Source organism: Dromiciops gliroides, chromosome 2 (assembly GCF_019393635.1).
Source record: "Dromiciops gliroides isolate mDroGli1 chromosome 2, mDroGli1.pri, whole genome shotgun sequence".
NCBI lineage: Eukaryota > Metazoa > Chordata > Mammalia > Microbiotheria > Microbiotheriidae > Dromiciops > Dromiciops gliroides.
Window position 1 is genome coordinate 1,387,083 of NC_057862.1, and position 19,395 is coordinate 1,406,477.

The window sequence follows — 19,395 nt, forward strand, 5'->3', positions numbered from 1 at the left end:
ACTTGGGGAGATGAGAAGACCTGCCTCTCGCCGATGCCACATGTCCAAAGGGAGCCCGCGCTTCATCCCAACTTCCCCATTAGCATCATGGGCACCCCTGCGCCCCATCTCTCACCCCCAGACCCAACGTAGGCCAAGGCCTACCAAGCTCCCCTTTGTGATGTCTCTTGGATACACTTAATGCCACCCCCACCTAGATGTAGGCCTTCGTCTCCTCCCACCTCCGCTACTGCAGGAGCTGCTGGGGGTCTGCCTGCTCCAGGGCCTCCCCACTCCTGTCTGTCCTCTGTTCAGCCACCAAAGGGCTTGTCCTAGAGCCCAGGTCTGCCACGTCATGTCTGTCGGAACCAATACAAAATGCTCTGCTGGCTTCCCTTTGCAGGCTGCTACTCCCTTGTGTTTGCTGCAGGGACAGCGGCTCTGACTGCCCCTCGAAGCGCTCCCAGCATTCTCTCTGGCCACCCCAGGGTCTGGCACACTCCGTCTCTGCTCTCCCTGGCTTCCTGCAAGTCCTGACTAAAACCCCACCTTCTGGACGGTAGCGCCTTCCATCTGTTCTTTCTCTCCTATTCATCCTGTCTTGGCTGGCTTGGTCTGTGCTTGTCTGCCTGCTGTCTCCTTTGTTCAACTGTAAGGTCCGTGAGGGCAGGCGCTCTTGCCTCTTTCTGCATCCCCATTCTTAGCACTGTGCCTGGTACACACTGGGTATTTCATAAATGCTGACTGACTGATGACTAGGTGCTTAATCAGTGCCCCCTGCTGAGCCTCAGCTGACTCCCGTCACAGAAGCCACTGGGACAGTATAATCTACAAGGTCCATTCCAAGGCAATTCAATTTCCATAAATATTTATTCAATGCCCCCCCCCCCCCCGCACTTTGCCCTGCTGGGGAATAGGGTGACAGAAAGAAGGTTGTCCTCGTCCTCTCAGAGCATCTATGAGCTGTGAGGAGAGATGAAAAGGGGAAATAAATCCAAAGAAGTTGGAAGAGGGAGCAAGCGGTGACAACCACGGAAATGAGAGAAGGGTTCAAGGAGGCGGCCACAGCACCTGCGAGATTCCGGAACAAGGACAGCAGCTGGAAAGCCAGCAACCCCTGAAGCCAAGTACAGAATGTGGCATCGGGCTCAGACAGGGAGGGTACAGAGCACGAGGCATTGAGGTCAGCCTGGGGGCTCACAGAACGTGGCATCAGGCTCAGACAGGGATGGGGATGCAGAGCACAAGGCATTGAGGCCAGACTGCGGGCTCACAGAACGTGGCGTCGGGGTCAGACGGGGAGGGTACAGAGCACGAGGCATCGAGGTCAGCCTGGGGGCTCACGGAACGTGGCATCGGACTCAGACCGGGAGGGTACAGAGCACGAGGTCTCTCTCTGGCTTTTCCACATCAGGCTGAGTGGTCCCTGGCACGTCTGCCAGTGAGATTCCCAAGGATATAACAAGTGGGGATGGGCACAAAAGAAAACATGACTTCTGGGGATGCCCAACGACGAGCCTCAAATAAGACAACAGGGAAGAATGACTCGGTATAAGGAGATAAGCAGGGAACGATTTAAAGACACCACAGACAACAAAACAACATCCCAAAGACCACTTAGCACAGGCCTGGCCCATGGTAAGGACTGTGTTCCCTTAGCCCTTTCCCTGACAATACTTAATACAAATGCACCAAGTGCAGTTAGCTGACTGCATTAAATGGCAATACTATAACAGCTGCAGAATGAAAACATCCCCCTTTCAGACCTAGACAAATCCAACAGAAAGTGAAATGAGAAAGAAGTACCAGGGGACAGTTTTAGAATAGTTAGACATAGGAGGCATTTGGCAAATCAGCTGGGCACAGCACCTTTACAAAAACTCGCCTGCGGCAGAGCACAAGACCTCATCAAAATACAGAAAAGCATAAATATAAAACACAATTGACTACAATGCAACAAAATTATATTGATAAAGGGTCCCAAAAAGGATTCAAACTTAATTGAAGGGGCAGCTAGATGGCGCAGTGGATAGAGCACCAGCCCTGGAGTCAGGAGGACCTGAGTTCAAATCCAGCCTCAGACACTTAACACTTACTAGCTGTGTGACCCTGGGCAAGTCACTTAACCCCAGTTGCCTCACTAAAAAAAAAAATAAATAACTGGTATGTCAAAAGACAAATCATAGAAACAACTGACAATTTCATGAAAGAAAATGGCAATAATACACAAAATATTAAACCTTTTGTAATTAAACCAAATCAGTCCTTAGGGGGAAAGTTTATCTCTAAACATGTTCACTAACAAAAGGGTGAAAGAGCAGGCTAATGAACTGGATATGTAACTAAAGAGATTAGAAAAGCAAAATATTTTAAAAATAGACATCCTGAAAATCAAAGAAAAAGATCAACAAAATTCAAAACAAACAAACAAAAGCCCTACTGAAATGATAAATAACCCTAGGGTTTTTTGCGGGGGGGGGGGGGGTAAACTAATAGACAGACTGTTAGCTAATTGGGTCTTGTGTTCTCTACTCTCCTCAAAAGAGGGGAAAAGCAAATTGCTAATATAAATGAAAAAGGATCATTTATGATAAATGAAGAAGGACAAAGGAAAATGATTGAAAACTACTTTGCGCAATTATATGACAGAAAATAATGATGACTTAAGAAGCTGATGCCGACAGATGGGATTTTTCTTTCTAAGCCTCTCCTTAAAGCACAGGAGTGAATGGCAAGCATCTAAGGAGAGATGGATGATGGCAAACAAAGTCTGGTAGAAGCTGCAGGGGGAGCTAAACAGAAAGGGGAGCTGGGAGTCACAGCACCTGACACACATTCCACCTGGGCTCCTGGAGGCTGGGTGGCCTCTCTCTGAGCAGCCATTTCTACAACTACAAGAGAAGGTTGGACAAGGTTTGTGGCCTGAACCCCCTGGGCAGCCCCTCCTCTGAATCACACTTTTAAACACATCAAACCAAAAACATGGGATTCCAAAGGAAGCCGATTCTATTGAAATACAGCCGTCAAAATATTAAATAAAACAAGCTCAGGTTGAACACCCCTAGACGAGATGATCCCAAAAGTCCTTTCTGGCTCTAACCCTACAAAGCTAACTTTAAAAATGATGATGCCGGGGCAACTAGGTGGCGCAGTGGATAGAGCACCGGCCCTGGAGTCAGGAGGACCTGAGTTCAAATCCGGCCTCAGACACTTAACACTTATTAGCTGTGTGACCAAAATAAAAGACTCAATGGCACTGAGAATGGGCCCAAGTCATGAGCAGAAATCTGAAAGGCACCTTGAGAAAGGCCATGTGAGACACACTCAGCAAGCTGGGCATCTTCTTACAGTGTGAAGAGTGTTTAGCAGACACGTCCCAGTGAGGGCCCAGTGCATGTTGGGTATGGATCACTCTCCACCTGAGCATGAAGAAAGGTTAACGTGATGTTGGGAGGCAGGTGATGGCAAGTGAATTCTGGGGATTCTGTCCACAGTTCCCTTTTACCCGGATAGATGCTGGGACACAGAGAGTCCCACCGTCACCCACACTTGCTTCTCGAAGGCAGGACAGCGGACCTTGGAAAACACGTGGGAAGTCGCTCCTAGTCGTAAGGCAAGCTTCCTTATCCCATCTTCGTTCTGAGGAGCTGGGGCCAGGTCTGCCCTCTTTCCAGACTTTCCTCATGGCAGTGAGAGGGTTCGGTTGAAAAGGGAAGCAGAGAGCACTAGGCTCCCCAAAGCCCTGCTCTAGGACGGGAGAGGCCAGCGGCTCTTAAGCAGTGATCCAGGATCTCGAACACCATGTCCCAGAGAGCCCCAAGAGCTCCACTCTGGAGGTGCCAGTTCAGACTTGAGACAGGGAAGTAAGGTGGTTAGAGAGAATCTCCTGGCTATACAATGAACTGACTACATGAGAAAGGGGAAGAAGACACCTGAGACTCTACACATAACTAATGGGTCGAAGAAGAGCTTCTGAGACAGGAAACCCAAGAAACCACAAGTCGGCCACAAGGAAAGGCAGTTCTCATAGTTGTACAAGCAAATACCCAATAAACCCCCTTCCTGAGCCCCTTGAGTGCTCAGCACAGTCTGGTGCATGCCAAGCACTTCGTATATGACAGCTGATAGGCCGACTTAGCCCAAGATGCCGGTGCCCACCCTTCCCCCTCAGTAAGCGCATTTTTGGTAACTGTTGGGTAGCCCACTTTCACGTGTCTCTGTTGGCTCCCTAGATGGAATAGAAGCTTCTTGAGCCCAGGGAGGCTTCCATTTGTGTCTCTGGATCCGCAGCCCTGGGCACAGAACTTGGCATGCAATCGATGTTTAATCAGTGCTTGTCACCGACTGACACACTGACTGACAGTGATGTTTTCTGGAGATAAGTTGGCTGATGGTGGTGGTGGCCACATCAAACAGCTACAGGAATGCAAGGAGAGAGGGAAGCCATGAATGGGGGAGACCCACGAGAGCTGGGGTCCTTTCAGGGACCCTCTTGCCTTTCCCTCTGAATCCAAAGGAATGAGCAGTCAAGCATTCTCCTGCCTGGTCAGGTGTGGCAGTCACTTCAGAAGGCCCGAGGCTTTATTAGGTCATGAAGCACAGACACGAAGAACCCACTGGCTTCATCCAAATTGTTGGTTTTTTGTTTTGTTTTTGTTTTTTGTTTGTTTTTGTGGGGCAATGAGGGTTAAGTGACTTGCTCAGGGTCACACAGATAGAAAGTGTCAAGTGTCTCAGGCCGAATTTGAACTCAGGTCCTCCTGAATCCAAGAGCCAGTGATTTATCCATTACGCCTCCTAGCTGCCCCCCATCCAAATTGTTGTGATGGCCAGTTGGGCCTCTGGGCAGAGCAGGCTCCTTCCATGTTGTCCATCCCACTGTTCTGTCCGTCCCTATTTCCATGTGGACTCATTGACGACCGTCGCAGGTCATTCTGGGTCAGGGCCCCTTGTCCAAGAGGAAGCTCCACAATGCAAGACATGGAACACGGATCACTTTCCCAGTGAGAGCGCCCCAGCCTCTGACTGCTACCGTGCCAAGGGCATTTCTCTCTTCTGCCCGCTTCAGCTTGACTGCTTGGTCATGCCATGGGGAGACAGGAAAGGGTGCCCTGGGCCCTTAAGGGGCCCTGACCATCAGGTACATGGACCCCACTTTAACAGAGGACCAAGGCCTGCTGAGCCAGGGCCGGTCGGCCCCATGGCTCAGCTGGGGGGCTGCTCGTGGGCCCCCTAAGAACCTGCTGAGCCAGGAGGGCTCCTGTCAGAGGGCAGGTCCATGGGCCAGGATCCAAATCGTGACTAAGAGATGTATGAAGCACCCACTGCTGAGAGCCAGAAAGCCAGCAGCTGGCCTGAAGCAGCTTCACTGGGTGCTGGGGCCTGGTTTTCAATTCTGTAGGGAACTAGAAGAAATGCCCACCTCCTAACCACCCAAGCACTGGGGCTTGGGGGCGAGACCTCTGGAGCTCTCCCCTCACTGTCCTTCCCCAACTTGGGAAGGACTCACAGGCTCTGCAGGATGGCCCAGAAGCCAGAGGTGACACTCAGGCCAAGGAGACATCCGCAGGCTCGCGTCCAACCACAGGGCCGGCAGAGAAAGGACAAGGTCACAGACTGAAGCCCATCTTGGGGACGCCTCCTGTGCCCATGCCTCCCCTGCCTCCCCCGGGTGACCACAGGAGGCTCCTAGTCGGTCTCCCCACCTCCGGTTCTCCACCCCACCCCAATGATAATAGTTACTATTCAGTGGTACAGTGGGAATGGCCACAGGCCTGGTGATGGCACCCCTGGGTGCCCGGTGGCACCGTGCTGGGCTGGGAACCCTCATTCTCAGTTCAGGTCCCTCCTGGGGCCCTCCCTTAGGCTTCTGGGAAGCCCAGGCCTGACCCCTGACTCACAGCAGGGCCGGCCCCATTCTTCTGCCTCTTTGGCAGGAAGGACCAGGAATAATAATGGCAGTGATTACTGGCTTTAGGTTTACAAAGCGCCCGGCTTTAGGACCCTCGTTTTACAGATGAGCAAACAGAGTCAGACAAAGGCGATGTGACTATTGGAATGACGCCCCTGCTGGAGACTTACTGTAGAAAAGCTCTGCTAGGAGGAGAAGGCCTCTGAGGGCAAACCATACGGTCAAGGTCCTTGGCATCAGGAAGTGACGTTTGCTCATGGGTACCGTCTATCAAGGCTACCAGCCAAGCAACGTGAGGAGCCTCCCATTTCTGGGAGGGGACAGGAAGGGGGAAGTGGACGCTAGCGGGACTGTGCTTCCTTTGGCTGCGAGACATCGGCAGGGTGGCAGGGAACTTGAGAAGTGGGCGATTAGGAAGGCTAGGATTGCCTGGTTAGAAGACATCTCTTCTCAATCTTTCTCTTTCTTTTACTATCTTTCTATAAACCCTTAAACGATTCTAAACTCGTTTATCAGTGATTTTAGTCAGTTTCCCCCAAAAACTGGGGGGGGGGGATTAGAATCCACATTTAGAATTTTAAATTATGCAGCGAAGAGACTTGCCCAAGGTCACATGGCTAGTGAGTGTCTGAGGTCGGATTGGATTCAGGACTTCTGGTGTCAGAACTCTTCAGAATTCTTTCCCTTGCACCGTCTAACTGACGGTAGGGAAGGGAAGGGGAGTGAAAAAACATTTCTATGGAGCCTACTACATGCCAGGCACTGTTCTAAGCAATATTTGAACCCCCAACAACCCTTTAAGGCAGGTGCTATTATTATCCCCATTTTCCAGTTGAGGAAACAGGCAAACAAAGGTTAAATGACTTGTCCAGGGTCACACAGCAATTAAGTGTCTGAGGCTAGATTTGAATTCTGGACTCAGAGGAAGAGTTGAGAAAAGTTGGGCTGGGGTGGTCAGAGGAACTCACTCATCACACCATAGCTCCTGTTTTAGAAAGGAAAGGGTTAAGTTCTCCAGAGAAGTTACCTGGAGAACCCAAATGCAACCCCTCAGGAACATGGAGAAAGGCAGCCAATAAGGACACTCAGCCAACAGGAATTAAGCACCTACTGTGCACAAAGGACAGAAAGGGAAAATGACAAGATGGAGTGGATGTGATTAGGGCAGAGGGGGACAATGGGGAGCCCCAGGAATCCCCCCAGGGAGGAAAAGGAGAGGCTCCTGCCCCAGGAGCAGGAGATGGGAGGCTGCAGACAGCCTGGGGGAGGGAAGGGGAGGTAGGCTGCGGCTGGACAGGGCCCGGCATCACCCAGCTGTGGGGACATACTTGACTTTGGAGGGAGTAGGGAGCCGCAGAAGCTCCAGACCAGGACTGGTACTGCTCCTGATGCCCATGGCCTCTTCCTTGACCATCCTGTGCTCTCCCAGCCCGCCTCTCTCTTTGGGTCAGAGCCTCGTCTCTGTTCCAGGGCCCCGTCACTTCCGGTTTAATTCCCACTGTCCTCTCCAGAGGTCTTGGGCTCCTCGGTCCTGAGGTCTCCACGCAGGGGCCAGTGGATGCCAACCCCTGGACCCCCAGCCATGCCAGGACCCAGGAGGGATTTCTTCTGCATGACTCTGGCTCCATCTCCTGGTGAAAGGGCCCCAAGAAGCCAGGGAGCCCCAGTCCTCTCTCTTCCCTCCGGCTGCTTCCTTCCTCCTTCTTCCTTCTCAGAGCTGCAGAGCCCCTGAAGACGGGAGAACGTGCTTGTCCACGCGAGCTGCAGCTGCCCTTGAACAACCAGACTGGCATCCACTGGCACGATAAAGCCGATCCAATTTCCTTGTTCAATGGACGGCAGACTCAACTGAAAATATTGCTCTTACGCCACGAATCCATCAAGAAGCGACTCTGCCTTTCTCTCAGCACCCGGAACGTCATTTCCCCCCAAAGCCGGCCCTTTGTTCCAGCAACGACTCCTGCCCAGGCCGGCTGCTGGAGGGATGGGTGAGGCACATGGACCGAGCCATGGGCAACTGACCCCTGCCTCTCGCGTCTGCGCGTCCACCCCTCTCTCCGGCACTCGCTCACTGTCACGGTCCAAGGACAGGGCAAGGTGCTCCCAGAAGAGGTATCTTACAAGTCAGATAAGCCCCCTTCCCCAGGCCAGGACCATGGCCGTCCTGTGTTCATGGGGTGTTTCTGTGCTGAATCAATCTCACTCCCCCCTGGACAGGGTCCACCAGGCAAATGGTTTCTGGAACGGTCAGCCCACCTTCCACTGGCTTGAGGCTGGACAGGGTTCATGAGGAAACAGAACCCAACCCAAGGAGCCACAAGTGGTGGCCTATGAGGGAAACTGAGGGCAAAGGGCAGTTCTCTGCAAGAAGGGGGAGGACACCAGGAAGCTAAGAGCACAGGGAGGGCAAAAGGCCAAGGAGCAGGCTCTCGGGGGGTGAGCCCTCACCCATGCTCCAAAGGAAGCCATGCAGGCCTACATCCTGGATGGTGCCTAAAATCCAGCCTCTAATCTCCTGCCTGAGACCACTGAGGGGGCAGGGCCGAAAACTGGGTCTGGAAGGAGGCCAGGATCCTAGTGGGCAGAGATGAGGAGGGAGAGCTCTCTGAGAAGGCGGGAGGTGGAGCGGTGCATCCTGGGACTGGCCAAACAGCCCCAGGCCGGCTGGGGCACGCAGGGGGAGTGACCGGGAAGAGAGGAAGGCGTCAGACTGTGCCCAACACAGCTGAGCCGGTGCCAATGCGGGGAAACGGGGCAGAGCATCCCGCTGAAAGGGAGCGTGGCCGGGTCCACCCATCAGGAGCCTCAATTCCGGCTCCCAGCCCCTCAGGCTGTCGCAGCAGGACACGCATTTCATGAAGGAGGGGAGACAGGGGAACAAGCTATCAGTCCTGGGAAGAGCACAGGCCAGCCCCAGGGAGGGCACAGGCAATAAGGGCTAAGCCTTGCCACCCGGGCAGACCCCCGGACACAGCTCCCAGCCTCTCCAGGGTCCCCTGGGCCCAGAGCCAGCCACAGCAAGGCCCCAAACCCGGCTCCACGGGGCTCACTCTGGCCTGGGCCATGGTGAGGGAGGGGCCAAGGAGGGAGCCAAGGGTCCTCTTCCTGCGGCTCCATGGCTGGCCAAGCTCCTGCCGTGGCAGCCAGCCCATCCCAAGCCCATGGCGCATGTGGAAAACAAACTGAATTCCTTTCCAACATTGACTCTCTTTCTCCAAGGTGCACCCTGCCCTTGGGGCTGGCCTCTGTGTGGCGTGGCCCGGTGATGGGGGGCTGCCTCTGCTAGCCCAGCCACCAGGACTGACTCAGAACCAAGGGAGCTTAAACTTGGCCCGAGAGAAGTCCCCAGAGACTGCTGATCCAAATCCCTTGTTTTACAGCCGAGGAAACTGAGGCAGAAGAGGTTACGTAACTTGTACAGGGTCACACAGCTATAAATGTCTGAGGTAGTCTGGCTGACAGGAGGCCCAGAACCCTCTCTGCCGACCCAGCAGGAAAGGCACAGCAGGTAGGGGGAGGCAGAAATGACTTCATTTTATGGAATAAGCCCCCCTCGGGCTTCGAGACACAATGTGCATGTGTGGGGTACAACCGCGACCTGGCCCAACCTTACCCTCAGTAGGGAAACCAAAGCAGCCCCCCCCCACATTGAATACAATCTGGTGAGATCAGGGTGTGCTGGGGTGGGGGGCCAGAGGTGGCCCCTCCCCACCTTAGCCCAGCACTGAGCAGTAGCTGCTGGGGGCCGGGGACCGGGGGCCAGCCAGGGGCCGGGCCCGCCTCTCCACGTGCCCTTCCTCACCCACCATGTCCTTGGGCCCCTCCAGAGGCTCACAGAAGCCAGGCCCAGATCAGGGACCTGCCGAAGTCACATCCCAGGATGACACCGTGGCCGCCCTGGGGAAGGCGGTCACGGCTGACTCACCGTGAAGTGCTCTTGAGACTTGTAGTTCTCATCCAGGTACACGCGGGCCCGGTTATACTCCTTCATGGCGTCACTGGAGAGGAGTTCTCTGGAAGACAAGAGGGAGGCATGAGCACAAGGGAGGCCCAGGCTGAGAGGCGGCCAGTAGGGCAGTGGCTGCTTCCTGACTGTCAGAGTGGGCTGTGGCACTGGGACTGAGCTGCTGAGGTCAGAGAGGCCGGGCACGACAGGAAACCCATGCTTCCTCTGGGGTCTCCCCACGAGCTGAGGGGCCAGGGCATGGTCCAGTCTGACCTGCTTAGGTCAGGTGGCCTGAGGCCTGAAGCAGAGGAAAGTGAAGGTTCGGGGGTTTGCCCACAGCTAGAAAGACGCCAAGAGAGAAGGCCCGGCTCAGGGTCTGGTGGGGCAGATGCGGCCATGGCGAGGTCGCTGCCTAGCTGTGTGTGCATGCGCACATGTGTGTACGTGTGCATGCATGCATGTGTGCATGTGTGATCTCGGCTCCTTCTGTCTGTTTCCCCAGGGGTCAGCACAGTGGCCGGCAGAGAGCAGGCACTTCCCAGTGCTCACTAATGGAAGGGCCGAGATGGATAAGGTGGTCTCTGAGGCCCCGTCAGCACTAACCCTGTGCCCCGAGGATCCCTGTGCCTCAGGACTCACGACTATAAACATCACCTGCTCTGACAGAGAAAAACAAAACAAAAAAGGGGGGGGCACCTGTTTCAGAATCTCTATTAGGAGCCCCCTCCCCCCAATATGAAGAGGTGAATGCAAAGCAGCTACTGAAAGACCACTTTTAGTCTCTGGTCTTAAGGCAAAGGAGTGCAGGCCCGCACACACACACACGCTCACACACACACACACACACACACACACACACACACACACACACACACACACACTTCTCTTGCATAGCAATGCTCAGTGGCTTGGAGGGACTTGCAGGGCCCTCCCTAAAGATCTCGACCGCTGTCCAGGGAGGCTCTGGGAGGATTCCTGCGGGCGCCCATTACGGTCCCTTACAGCCAAGGCCTCATGCTCTGCCACCTGATGCCGCTTCTCAGCCTGCTGCCCCCAAGAGACCAGGACGGCGTGCCTGGACTTTGAGGCCCTGGGCTGAGCTGGCTGGGTTTGCAGGGGCTCCTAGAAGGGAGGGGGAGACCACCCGTGGTTCTCGGGAGGTGAAGGGTCCCAGATGGCGCCCCCACTTTTGTTTCTGGGTTTGTGGGGCATTTGTGAGGCAGACCCTGCTCACGCCTCTGGACGGCCTGCCCCTAAGAGACTTGCAAGCCTGTGAAGACTCCAAAAGGTGACTGTGATGTCAGGCTAGCAGGTCATCAGAAGATCCAAGCCTGTGAAGAGCAAGTCAGTAGAGACTGAGGCCAGGACGGGAAATCAGTTTGCTATCAGTGCCTGGGGCCAGCCCACCAGTCAGTCAACATTTACTAAGCACCTACTGCATACCAGGCACTGAACCAAACACTAGGGACACCAAGAGAGACAAAAGACAGCCCCCGCCCTCAAGGAGCTTAGAGACCACATTCCAAGGGAAGCTGGACAAGGCCCAGAGGGCAGCCTGGTGACAGTGGGCAGACAGCAAGCCCAGGGGCCATCCGCAGTGGGGGCTCCGGGAGGAGCTGTCAACCTGCTAAGTACCAGGAAAGGTCACTTAGGAAAAGGGCCCCAAGGTCTGAGGGTGTGACGGGGGCTGTGACTGGGGGCCCCGGGGGCCTGCGGGCACGGGCAGAGGTAGGCTGAGGCCAGCCTTCCTGCCATCCCTATGCACTCCCTGCAGCACCAGCCTCCACAGAGGGCCCCACAAGAGGCACCGGGAGGGGCAGAAGGGGTGGGCTCTCCTCCATACCTGGAGACCCAGGAATTTGGAAAGGGGGCTCTGTCCTCAATTCGACCTCCCCTGCAAAGCCCTGAGGCTACGCTGCCCACTTCCCCCAAGGACAGCAGCACACCACCTGGGGGCCAGGGAGCAAGGAGGCCTCTGGGGGCCCTCTCACAGCAGCCAAGAAGAGCTGTGAAGAGAGCCAGCCCTTTCCCCCTCTGGGGCAGTTCAGTTTAACGGGACGATTCTCAGGCCCCATCTGGCCCAACCAAAAGGCAGTGACCGCCAGAGGACTGGACAGAGACGGAACATCCCGGGCATCTCCAACAGTGAGCACCCCAAGCAGCTGAGCGTACAGGGGAAATGAGCATTTATTGAACACCTACTGTCTGCCAGGAACTGGGCCGAGTACTTCACAAACACAATCTCCTTTGATCCTCCATATTAGCTACCATATTATTATGCCCATTTTAGAGATTAGGAAACTGAGGCAGACAGAGGTTCAGTGACTGGCCCACAGTCACCCAGCTGTAAGTATCTGGGGCCAGATTTGAACTCAGATCCTCCCCACTCCAGGACCAGCACTACGCACAGCATCACCTGCTGCCTCAAGCTCATTATAAAGTGGTCCACTAGAGACCAGGAAAGCCTGGGCCTGAATCCCGCCTCTTCCTCCTCTGGCACAAGAGCCCCAGTTTCTTCATCTCTACAATGGGCGCCTCCACCATCCGACCTCACGAGGGGACCCAGACCCTGACACTGGCTGCTTTGTGTCAGAGTCTTCAGGGCGACCCCACCCATCTTACACGGAAGGTGGCGGGCCCAGGGAGGGGCCAAGAGTCAGTCACCTACCCCCACATCATGGCTGGGGTCCCCCAACCTGCCCCAGGGAGCTGGGGCCCAGGGAAGGAGTGGATCGGGCTTGAAGCCCGGAAGGAGCTATGGGAAGGGCTTCAAGATTCTGGGATGGCCCAAACAACTCGGAGCATCTGTCTCGGGCTCGCTGCTTCCTCTTGATGATGTGGGTCCAGCAGTCAAGAGACAGGGCCTGAACCCAAGCAGCGCTAACGGGCTACAGCGTCTACTGGGCACGTCTGGACCTCGACTTTCCAGGATCACGGGGAAGGCAAAGCTGCACCCCCCAGGGTCACCCCTGGGCTCTGGATCCTGCTCTGCTAGCCAAAGACAGGGCATTGCAGGCTTCATCGGACACTAGCGAGCAGCGAGCAGCAGGTGGCGCTGTTTCACCATTGTCAGACCCAGAGGCTCTCAGGGAGGAGCCAAGAGAATCCCAGGCCGAGAAGAGGAAGCAGATGCAGTGCCTGCATCCCCGAGAGGCTGCTGCATCAGTCCGGCTTTGGGCAGGAGGCTTCCGGTCCCCAAGAAAGGCACAGGAACCAGAAATTGACCCAGGAGGACTTTGGACCTCGGTTTTCTCATCTGTGGGTGAGCCCACTGAACTGTCCAAGTCGGCAAAGACGTCATGGGGCGGGGAGCCCACCAGTGAATTACCTGCCGGCTCTTCTCAAGCCCCGCCCCAACCTGGAAAGAGGCCTCAAGGTGATGCCAGGCTCCCGAGCAGTCCATGGCCTCCCCTTGCTCCGGAACACTCTGAAAACCCAGGCTGAAGACGGGCTGTGCAGTGAGCGGTCCACAGAGACAGCCGGGCTCCGAGTCCCAGACAGGGGAAAGCTTCCTAGCCTCTTCCATGACTAGGGTGGAATGGAGCGATAAGAGAAACTCCTTCAATCCCACGAGGCGATTGCAGGAATAGAGCCGCCTAACCCAGAATCCTCCTTTGGCACAAAAGGCTACTGAGGCCCAGGAGATGACGTGGTTTGCCCAAGGTTGCACAGGTGCCAAGAGTCAGAGGCAGGGTTTTTACACAGGTTCTGACTCCAGCAGCAGTTCTCTCTTTATTGTTCTGTGACTCTGTAGGCATTCTTGGATTATGTTGGGACTCTAAGATTTGTAACCCTGGCTATCAGGCAGCATAGTAAAGTCTGCAGGTCCTTCCCAACTCTGTCATAGAACTGACATGCTTGCAAACAAAATTAATGCAGCCAAAATTAGAAAGGAAACAGGAAACTGGGGAAAAAAATTTTTACAGCAAGTTTTCTCTGATAAAAGCCTCATTTCTCAAATATATATGGAACTGAGCCAAATTTATAAAAATAATAGTCATTTCCCAGTTGATAAATGGTCAAAGGATATGAACAGGCAGTTTTCAAAAGAATAAATCAAAGCTATCAATAGTCACATAAAAAAATGCTCTAAACCACTATTGATTACAGAAATGCAAATTAAAACAACTCTGAGGTACCTATCAGATTGGCTAATATGACAGAAAAAGAAATCGACAGATGTTGGAGAGGATGTGGAAAAATTGGAACACTAATGTACTGTTTGTGGAGTTGTGAACTGATCCAACCATTCTAGAGAACAATTTGGAACTATGCCCAAAGGGCTATAAAACTGCATTCTCTTTGACCCAGCAATACCACTACTAGGTCTATATCCCAAAGAGATCAAAGAAAAGGGGAAGAGACATAGCTTTACAAAAATATATAACGCAACTCTTTTTGTGATGGCAAAGAACTGGAAACTGAAGGGGATGCCATCAGTTGGGGAATGGCTGAACAACTTGGTCTATGGCAGTATATGAATGTAATGGAATACCATTGCGCTGTAAGAAGTGACAGGCAGGCTTATTTCGGAAAGACCAGGAAAGACCTATATGAACTGATACAAAGTGGGATGAGCAGAACCAAAAGAAACCTCGTACACAGTAAGAACAAGAGCACAGCAATGTGAATGGCGGGGAATGATCAGCAGTACGGGATCTGAGGGAGGTCAAAGGAGCTGCCTCCAGAAGGGGCTGATGGAGCCTGAGAGTGGCCTGAAGCCGACTTTGGTGGTCTTTACTTTCTGTATTTTTACTGGTTGTTGGTGTTTTTGTTGGGGGGGGGGGCGGGGGGTTCTTTTCAACATGGTTGATATGGAAATATGTTCTTCATGACTTTACACGTAGAACAGAAATCAAAGCGTTTGCTTTCTCAAAGAGTGGGAAGGCTTGGGAGGGAGAAGGTCTGGAGTTCAGAACTTTGAAAAATGAAGGTTTAAAACGTTTACACATAATTGGGAAATATTTCATGAAATAAACAAAAGGAATTTTCAGAAGAGAAGTGATTTGTCTGCTACGAGATGACATAAGGCCCTGCCCAGTGCCTGCTGGGGGAGGGAGGCAGGGCACAGCCCCTCAGCGGCTCCAGGGCCTCGAAAGTAGGCCTAGAGCTCTGGGCCCAGACTGACCACGACTGAGAGGCCCGGGCTGCCCCGAGGCTCAGCCCGAACTCCTTGCCCTGGCCCCTGCTCCCCTTCTTGCCAGGCAGCCCCACAGCCACAGCTGGTGCTCAGCACGCCCCGCCCCTGTCCAGGCCAGACTGTCCTGTGGGCCAGGTCTGTGAGTGCTTCCAACACCCTGAGGGTGAGGGTGGCCACAACGGGAGCTGGCCCGGCTCCCCAGACCACAAGATGGAGAACACGTTCTCAAGATGTGGCTCTCACCAAAGAAACTCCTCGGTCATGGCCTACATTTCCCATAAAAACCAGGGACATGCCCAGGGAAGGTCAGAGGGTCAGCCCTGGCTCTGCAGCCTGGGTCCCCACATCCAGGGCCCATCACCACCCTCAGATCCCACAGACGCCACCCCCACCCCCGGGCATAAGGGAATCCTGGCCCCAAAGGGACTGGGCCGGCACCGCCCACCCGGAAGTCATCAGCCTACACCTCCCCCCCCCCCCAGGCCCTTCTGCAGTGCAGGGGCTGGGGGAGGAGGAATCTCCTGTGAAGCTGAGAGATGTCACCAGGCTCCTGAGGCTGGGCAGGCCTCTGCCTCTGGGACACTATGAGAGCCTTACAAAAAGGTGACCGAAGTAAGGACATGCAGCACATCTGGGCTGGCCAAGCCCTCGCCACAAGTCATCGCTTTGGTTCCTGAACTGTCCCCAGCCCCCCATAGGAGAGGAGGGTCTTTAGGAGGCTGGCCTGGAAGACAGAAGGATCCTCTGCTGGCCGGCCCACAGGAGGGGTCTGATTGGCTCACAGGAGGGGGTCTGGCCGGCCCACAGGAGTCTGATTGGCTCACAGGAGGGGGTCTGACCTGCCCACAGGAGGAGTCTGATTGGCTCACAGGAGGGGTCTGATTGGCTCACAGGAGGGGGGGGGGTCTGACTGGTCCAGAGGAGGAGTCTGATTGGCTCACAGGAGGGGTCTGATTGGCTCACAGGAGGGGGGGGGGGTCTGACCGGCCCACAGGAAGGGTCTGATTGGCTCACAGGAGGGGGTCTGACCGGCCCACGGGAGGGGGCCCTCTACATCAGACCTGTGACTACTGGACCCCACACACAACCAACGATTCCCACGCCCCCTCCCCACTCGAGATCTCAGGCCACAGGCACTTACTTGACAAACTTGTCGACATGGGACATGGACGCCTCGTAGTTCTTCCCGCCAAACTCCTGGCAGTGGAGGGCCGTGAAGTGCGGCTTGTGCGTGTGTACGATCTGGAAGAGCAAAGAGGAGCCGTCAGCTCCTGGCCGGGACAGGCCGACAGCGACAGCTTCTGCAGCCGCCAGGACATGAAGACAATGACTCTCCCTCCCTACCTCAGTGGAGAGTTGGGGGGGGCGGGGCGCGGCTGGGATCCGGGCTAGCTTCGGGCAGACATTCATTAAGCCCCAACTGTGTGGCCGTGCATGCTGGGCCTGCAGCATGGGGACAGCTAAGTCACCAATTGGGGTGAGGGGGACCAACCAAGGAGAGACCAGAACCCCTAGATGGGCAGGACATGTGAGGTGGAGTCAAAGCATTCTCTACATGGGGAAACTGAGCCCCAGAAGGGTCATGTGACTTGTCCCAGGACACAGGCAACACAGAATGAGGGCTGGGGGCAGGGTCCTTCTTAGGGCCGTCGAGGTGGAGCGGGCAGAAGACAGTGCAGGAGGCCTGGGAGTCGGCAGAGGGGGCGGGGCGGGGGGCGGTGCCAAGGAGGCAAGGCCTTGAAGGTTGCCACCAGCCCAATGCATTCCCAAAGGAAATGTGGCTGGGGAAGATGACCCTCTAGGGAAGCGAGATCCAGGGGCCAACCAGAAGCTCGTGAGCCCTGCACAGCCCCTTTCTTTGCCATTAACCAGGAGTAAAGAGCGACTTTTTGGTCACCAAAACCCCTTCTAGACCAAGAGAATCCAGGGAGGCATAACCAAGTCGTCTTTCTGGACTAAAGGCTTGGGGGGGGAGGGGGAAGAGAAGGAGAGGGAGGGGGAGGAAGCGGGGGAGGAGGGGAAGGAGGAGGGGGAGGGGGGAGGGGGAGAGGAGGAAGGAGGAGGGGGAGGGGGAGGGGGAGGAGGAAGGAGGAGGAAGAGCGGGAGGAGGAGGAGGGGGAAGAAGAGGTGCCTGCTGGGGCGCAGTAGAGCTGGGTTATGATCCATCCGCAGGAGAACAGGGTGAAACAGGGCAGGAGGCTCCTGGGCCGGCTGGCAATCAAGGCCCTGCCCTGCCCACATCCCCATCCCTGGGGCTCCAGGTTAATCCCTTTCAAAGACCTGGGGCTCCAGGCACCCCTGATCTTTTTTCTTGCAGATTTAGCAGGACTGGGGTTTAACAAGCCCTGAGGGGAGACAGGCCATGTTTCTCAGCTTGCCAGGAAGTTCAAGTTTGCATCTTAGATCCCAGATTTTTCCATCACATGAGAGGGACCTAAAAATAGGCCCCCAAAAAGAGACTCAGGCTGACAGCTGACCACAGGCCGGGGGCTAACCTAGGCAGGGAGGCCGCAGTCTCCAAGCCCCACCCTACGGCCTCCCTCAATTGCAGGGTTTCCTAAGACTCCTCCCCAGGGCCTGGCTGATCCCGCATCCCAAGCAGAGAGAGGCCAGACCTCTGCCTGGACAAAAAGAGCTGGGACGTCAGAGGGCTACAAAGTAGCCAGCTCTGAGGATGAGGAAACTGACTGAGGGTCAGGACACTGAAGGAGCCACCATGGGGCTGCGCTTGGGGCGGGCTGGGCATCGTGGGACGGCTTGGCTCTAATGAGAATTCCTGCTGAAAGCTCAGCCTCAATCCCTAGCAGGGAGCCCGGGCCCATGCCTGGAGTTTACTCTGGACCGTCTCTGTGTCCTAAGGGGTGACCGTCCCTAGCATCTCCCTCAACCCAGAGCCCACATCTGTCTCCCAGGGCCAGCTTTGGCAATGACTACCTAAGGATCGGCCCAGAAGTCCAAAGCCACAATGAGGCACCAAGGGACAAGAAACCAAGAAATGTGGCTGGTCTCTGTGCCCGGGAGCATGCCTCCACGTGGGGAAGCGGGGCACAGTCCAGAGTGGGGGGCACGCCCCTGCTCCCCGGGGGGTATGCCCGTGGCACCGCCATCCTCCTGCCAGAAGTGCCCCAGAAGCCAAGAGGCCGTGGGTGGGATTCTGAAACTGTTCCCAAGGCTCAGCCCTCAGACGGGTGTGGGAACAAGACAAGCGATCCGTGAGCACTCATTAAGCTCCCACTGTGTGCCCGGCACTGGGCTGAGCACTGCCTGCCGCCTGGCTGTTACTACTGCATTGGTCAGCCCAGCCTTTCCTGCAGCCATAGGCCACAGCCGCCCACACATCCCAGTCCGTCTCAGGCTTAGTGAGCGCTTGGCTTCCAGGTTCTCCTCCCTCCAAAGGGGCCTTCAGAGCAGCCACTTCCCTGCTCAGAAGTCATCAATGGCTCCCCATTGCCTCTGGTTCAAAGACAAGCTTGATAGGCCTTTCCAATCAGTCCATATTTCTCTCCTTCCTAGAAGTGGAAGTCCCAGGCATAGCCAGGGCCTGGACTCCGTCTCCCACCTCCCTCCAGCCCAGAGAATCCAGAGCTGCCTCTTCCTTGACGCCTGCCCTGGTCTCTCCAGCTCAAACAAAACTGCCTTGGATTCTTGGTACTCGCTTCCTCCCCATCTGTTCAGTTCTGTTTCTGGTGCTTGTGTCCCTGGGCCTGGCACAGTGCCCGACCCGCGCAGGTACAGAATCACGCTCCTCCAATGGGCCTGGGCACAAAATGAGGCCACAGAGACCGACAGACAATAGACATCCCTCCTCCAGCCTCTGGGGCTCTCATGCCTGCTGGATTCTGAATGCGTGACCCAGATCCGCGCAGCCTTCCTGCTGCTCCACAGCCCCAGCGGCTTTTACAGCCCTGCGGGTCCTCTGGGCAGCCCCCATTCAGATCTAGGTCAGCTTCTTCCTTCCCCCAACAAGGCGGATGCTCCCTGCCCAGGGAGCAAGAGGCCGTGGGCCCCCACACACAGAGCAAGGCGGCCCCCTCTCGCCCGCTGAGGCCCGAATGAGGCACTCGAACAGGAGCTCACGCCTGCCATTCCTAACTGCACTCAGGCCAGGCTCTCTCTTCCCAGGCAGCTCCCAGCACATTTCTTTCTTTTTTTTGGCAGGGCAATGAGGGTTAATGACTTTCCCAGGGTCACACAGCTAGTGTCAAGTGTCTGAAGCCAGATTTGAACTCAGGTCCTCCTGAATCCAGGGCCGGTGGTTTATCCACTGCACCACCTAGCTGCCCCCTTTTTTTGTTTTTGTTTTTTCAGGGCAATGAGGGTTAAGTGACTTGCCCAAGGTCACACAGCTAGTAAGTGTCAAGTGTCTGAGACCAGATTTGAACTTGGGTCCTCCTGGATACAGGGCCAGTATCCACTGGG

At 55.3% G+C, this 19,395-nt stretch overlaps 1 protein-coding gene across 1 annotated transcript in view; it reads right to left on the minus strand.

Moving 5' to 3' along the window:
- Window positions 1-19,395, minus strand: part of INPP5A (inositol polyphosphate-5-phosphatase A) — a 216,540-nt gene that overhangs the window by 111,613 nt on the left and 85,532 nt on the right. The window contains exons 3-4 of the mRNA XM_043987081.1: window positions 16,118-16,218; window positions 9,816-9,903 (exon numbers count right to left, since the gene is read on the minus strand). Coding sequence (XP_043843016.1) covers window positions 9,816-9,903; window positions 16,118-16,218 — 189 coding nt within the window. The remainder of the gene's footprint in view (window positions 1-9,815; window positions 9,904-16,117; window positions 16,219-19,395) is intronic.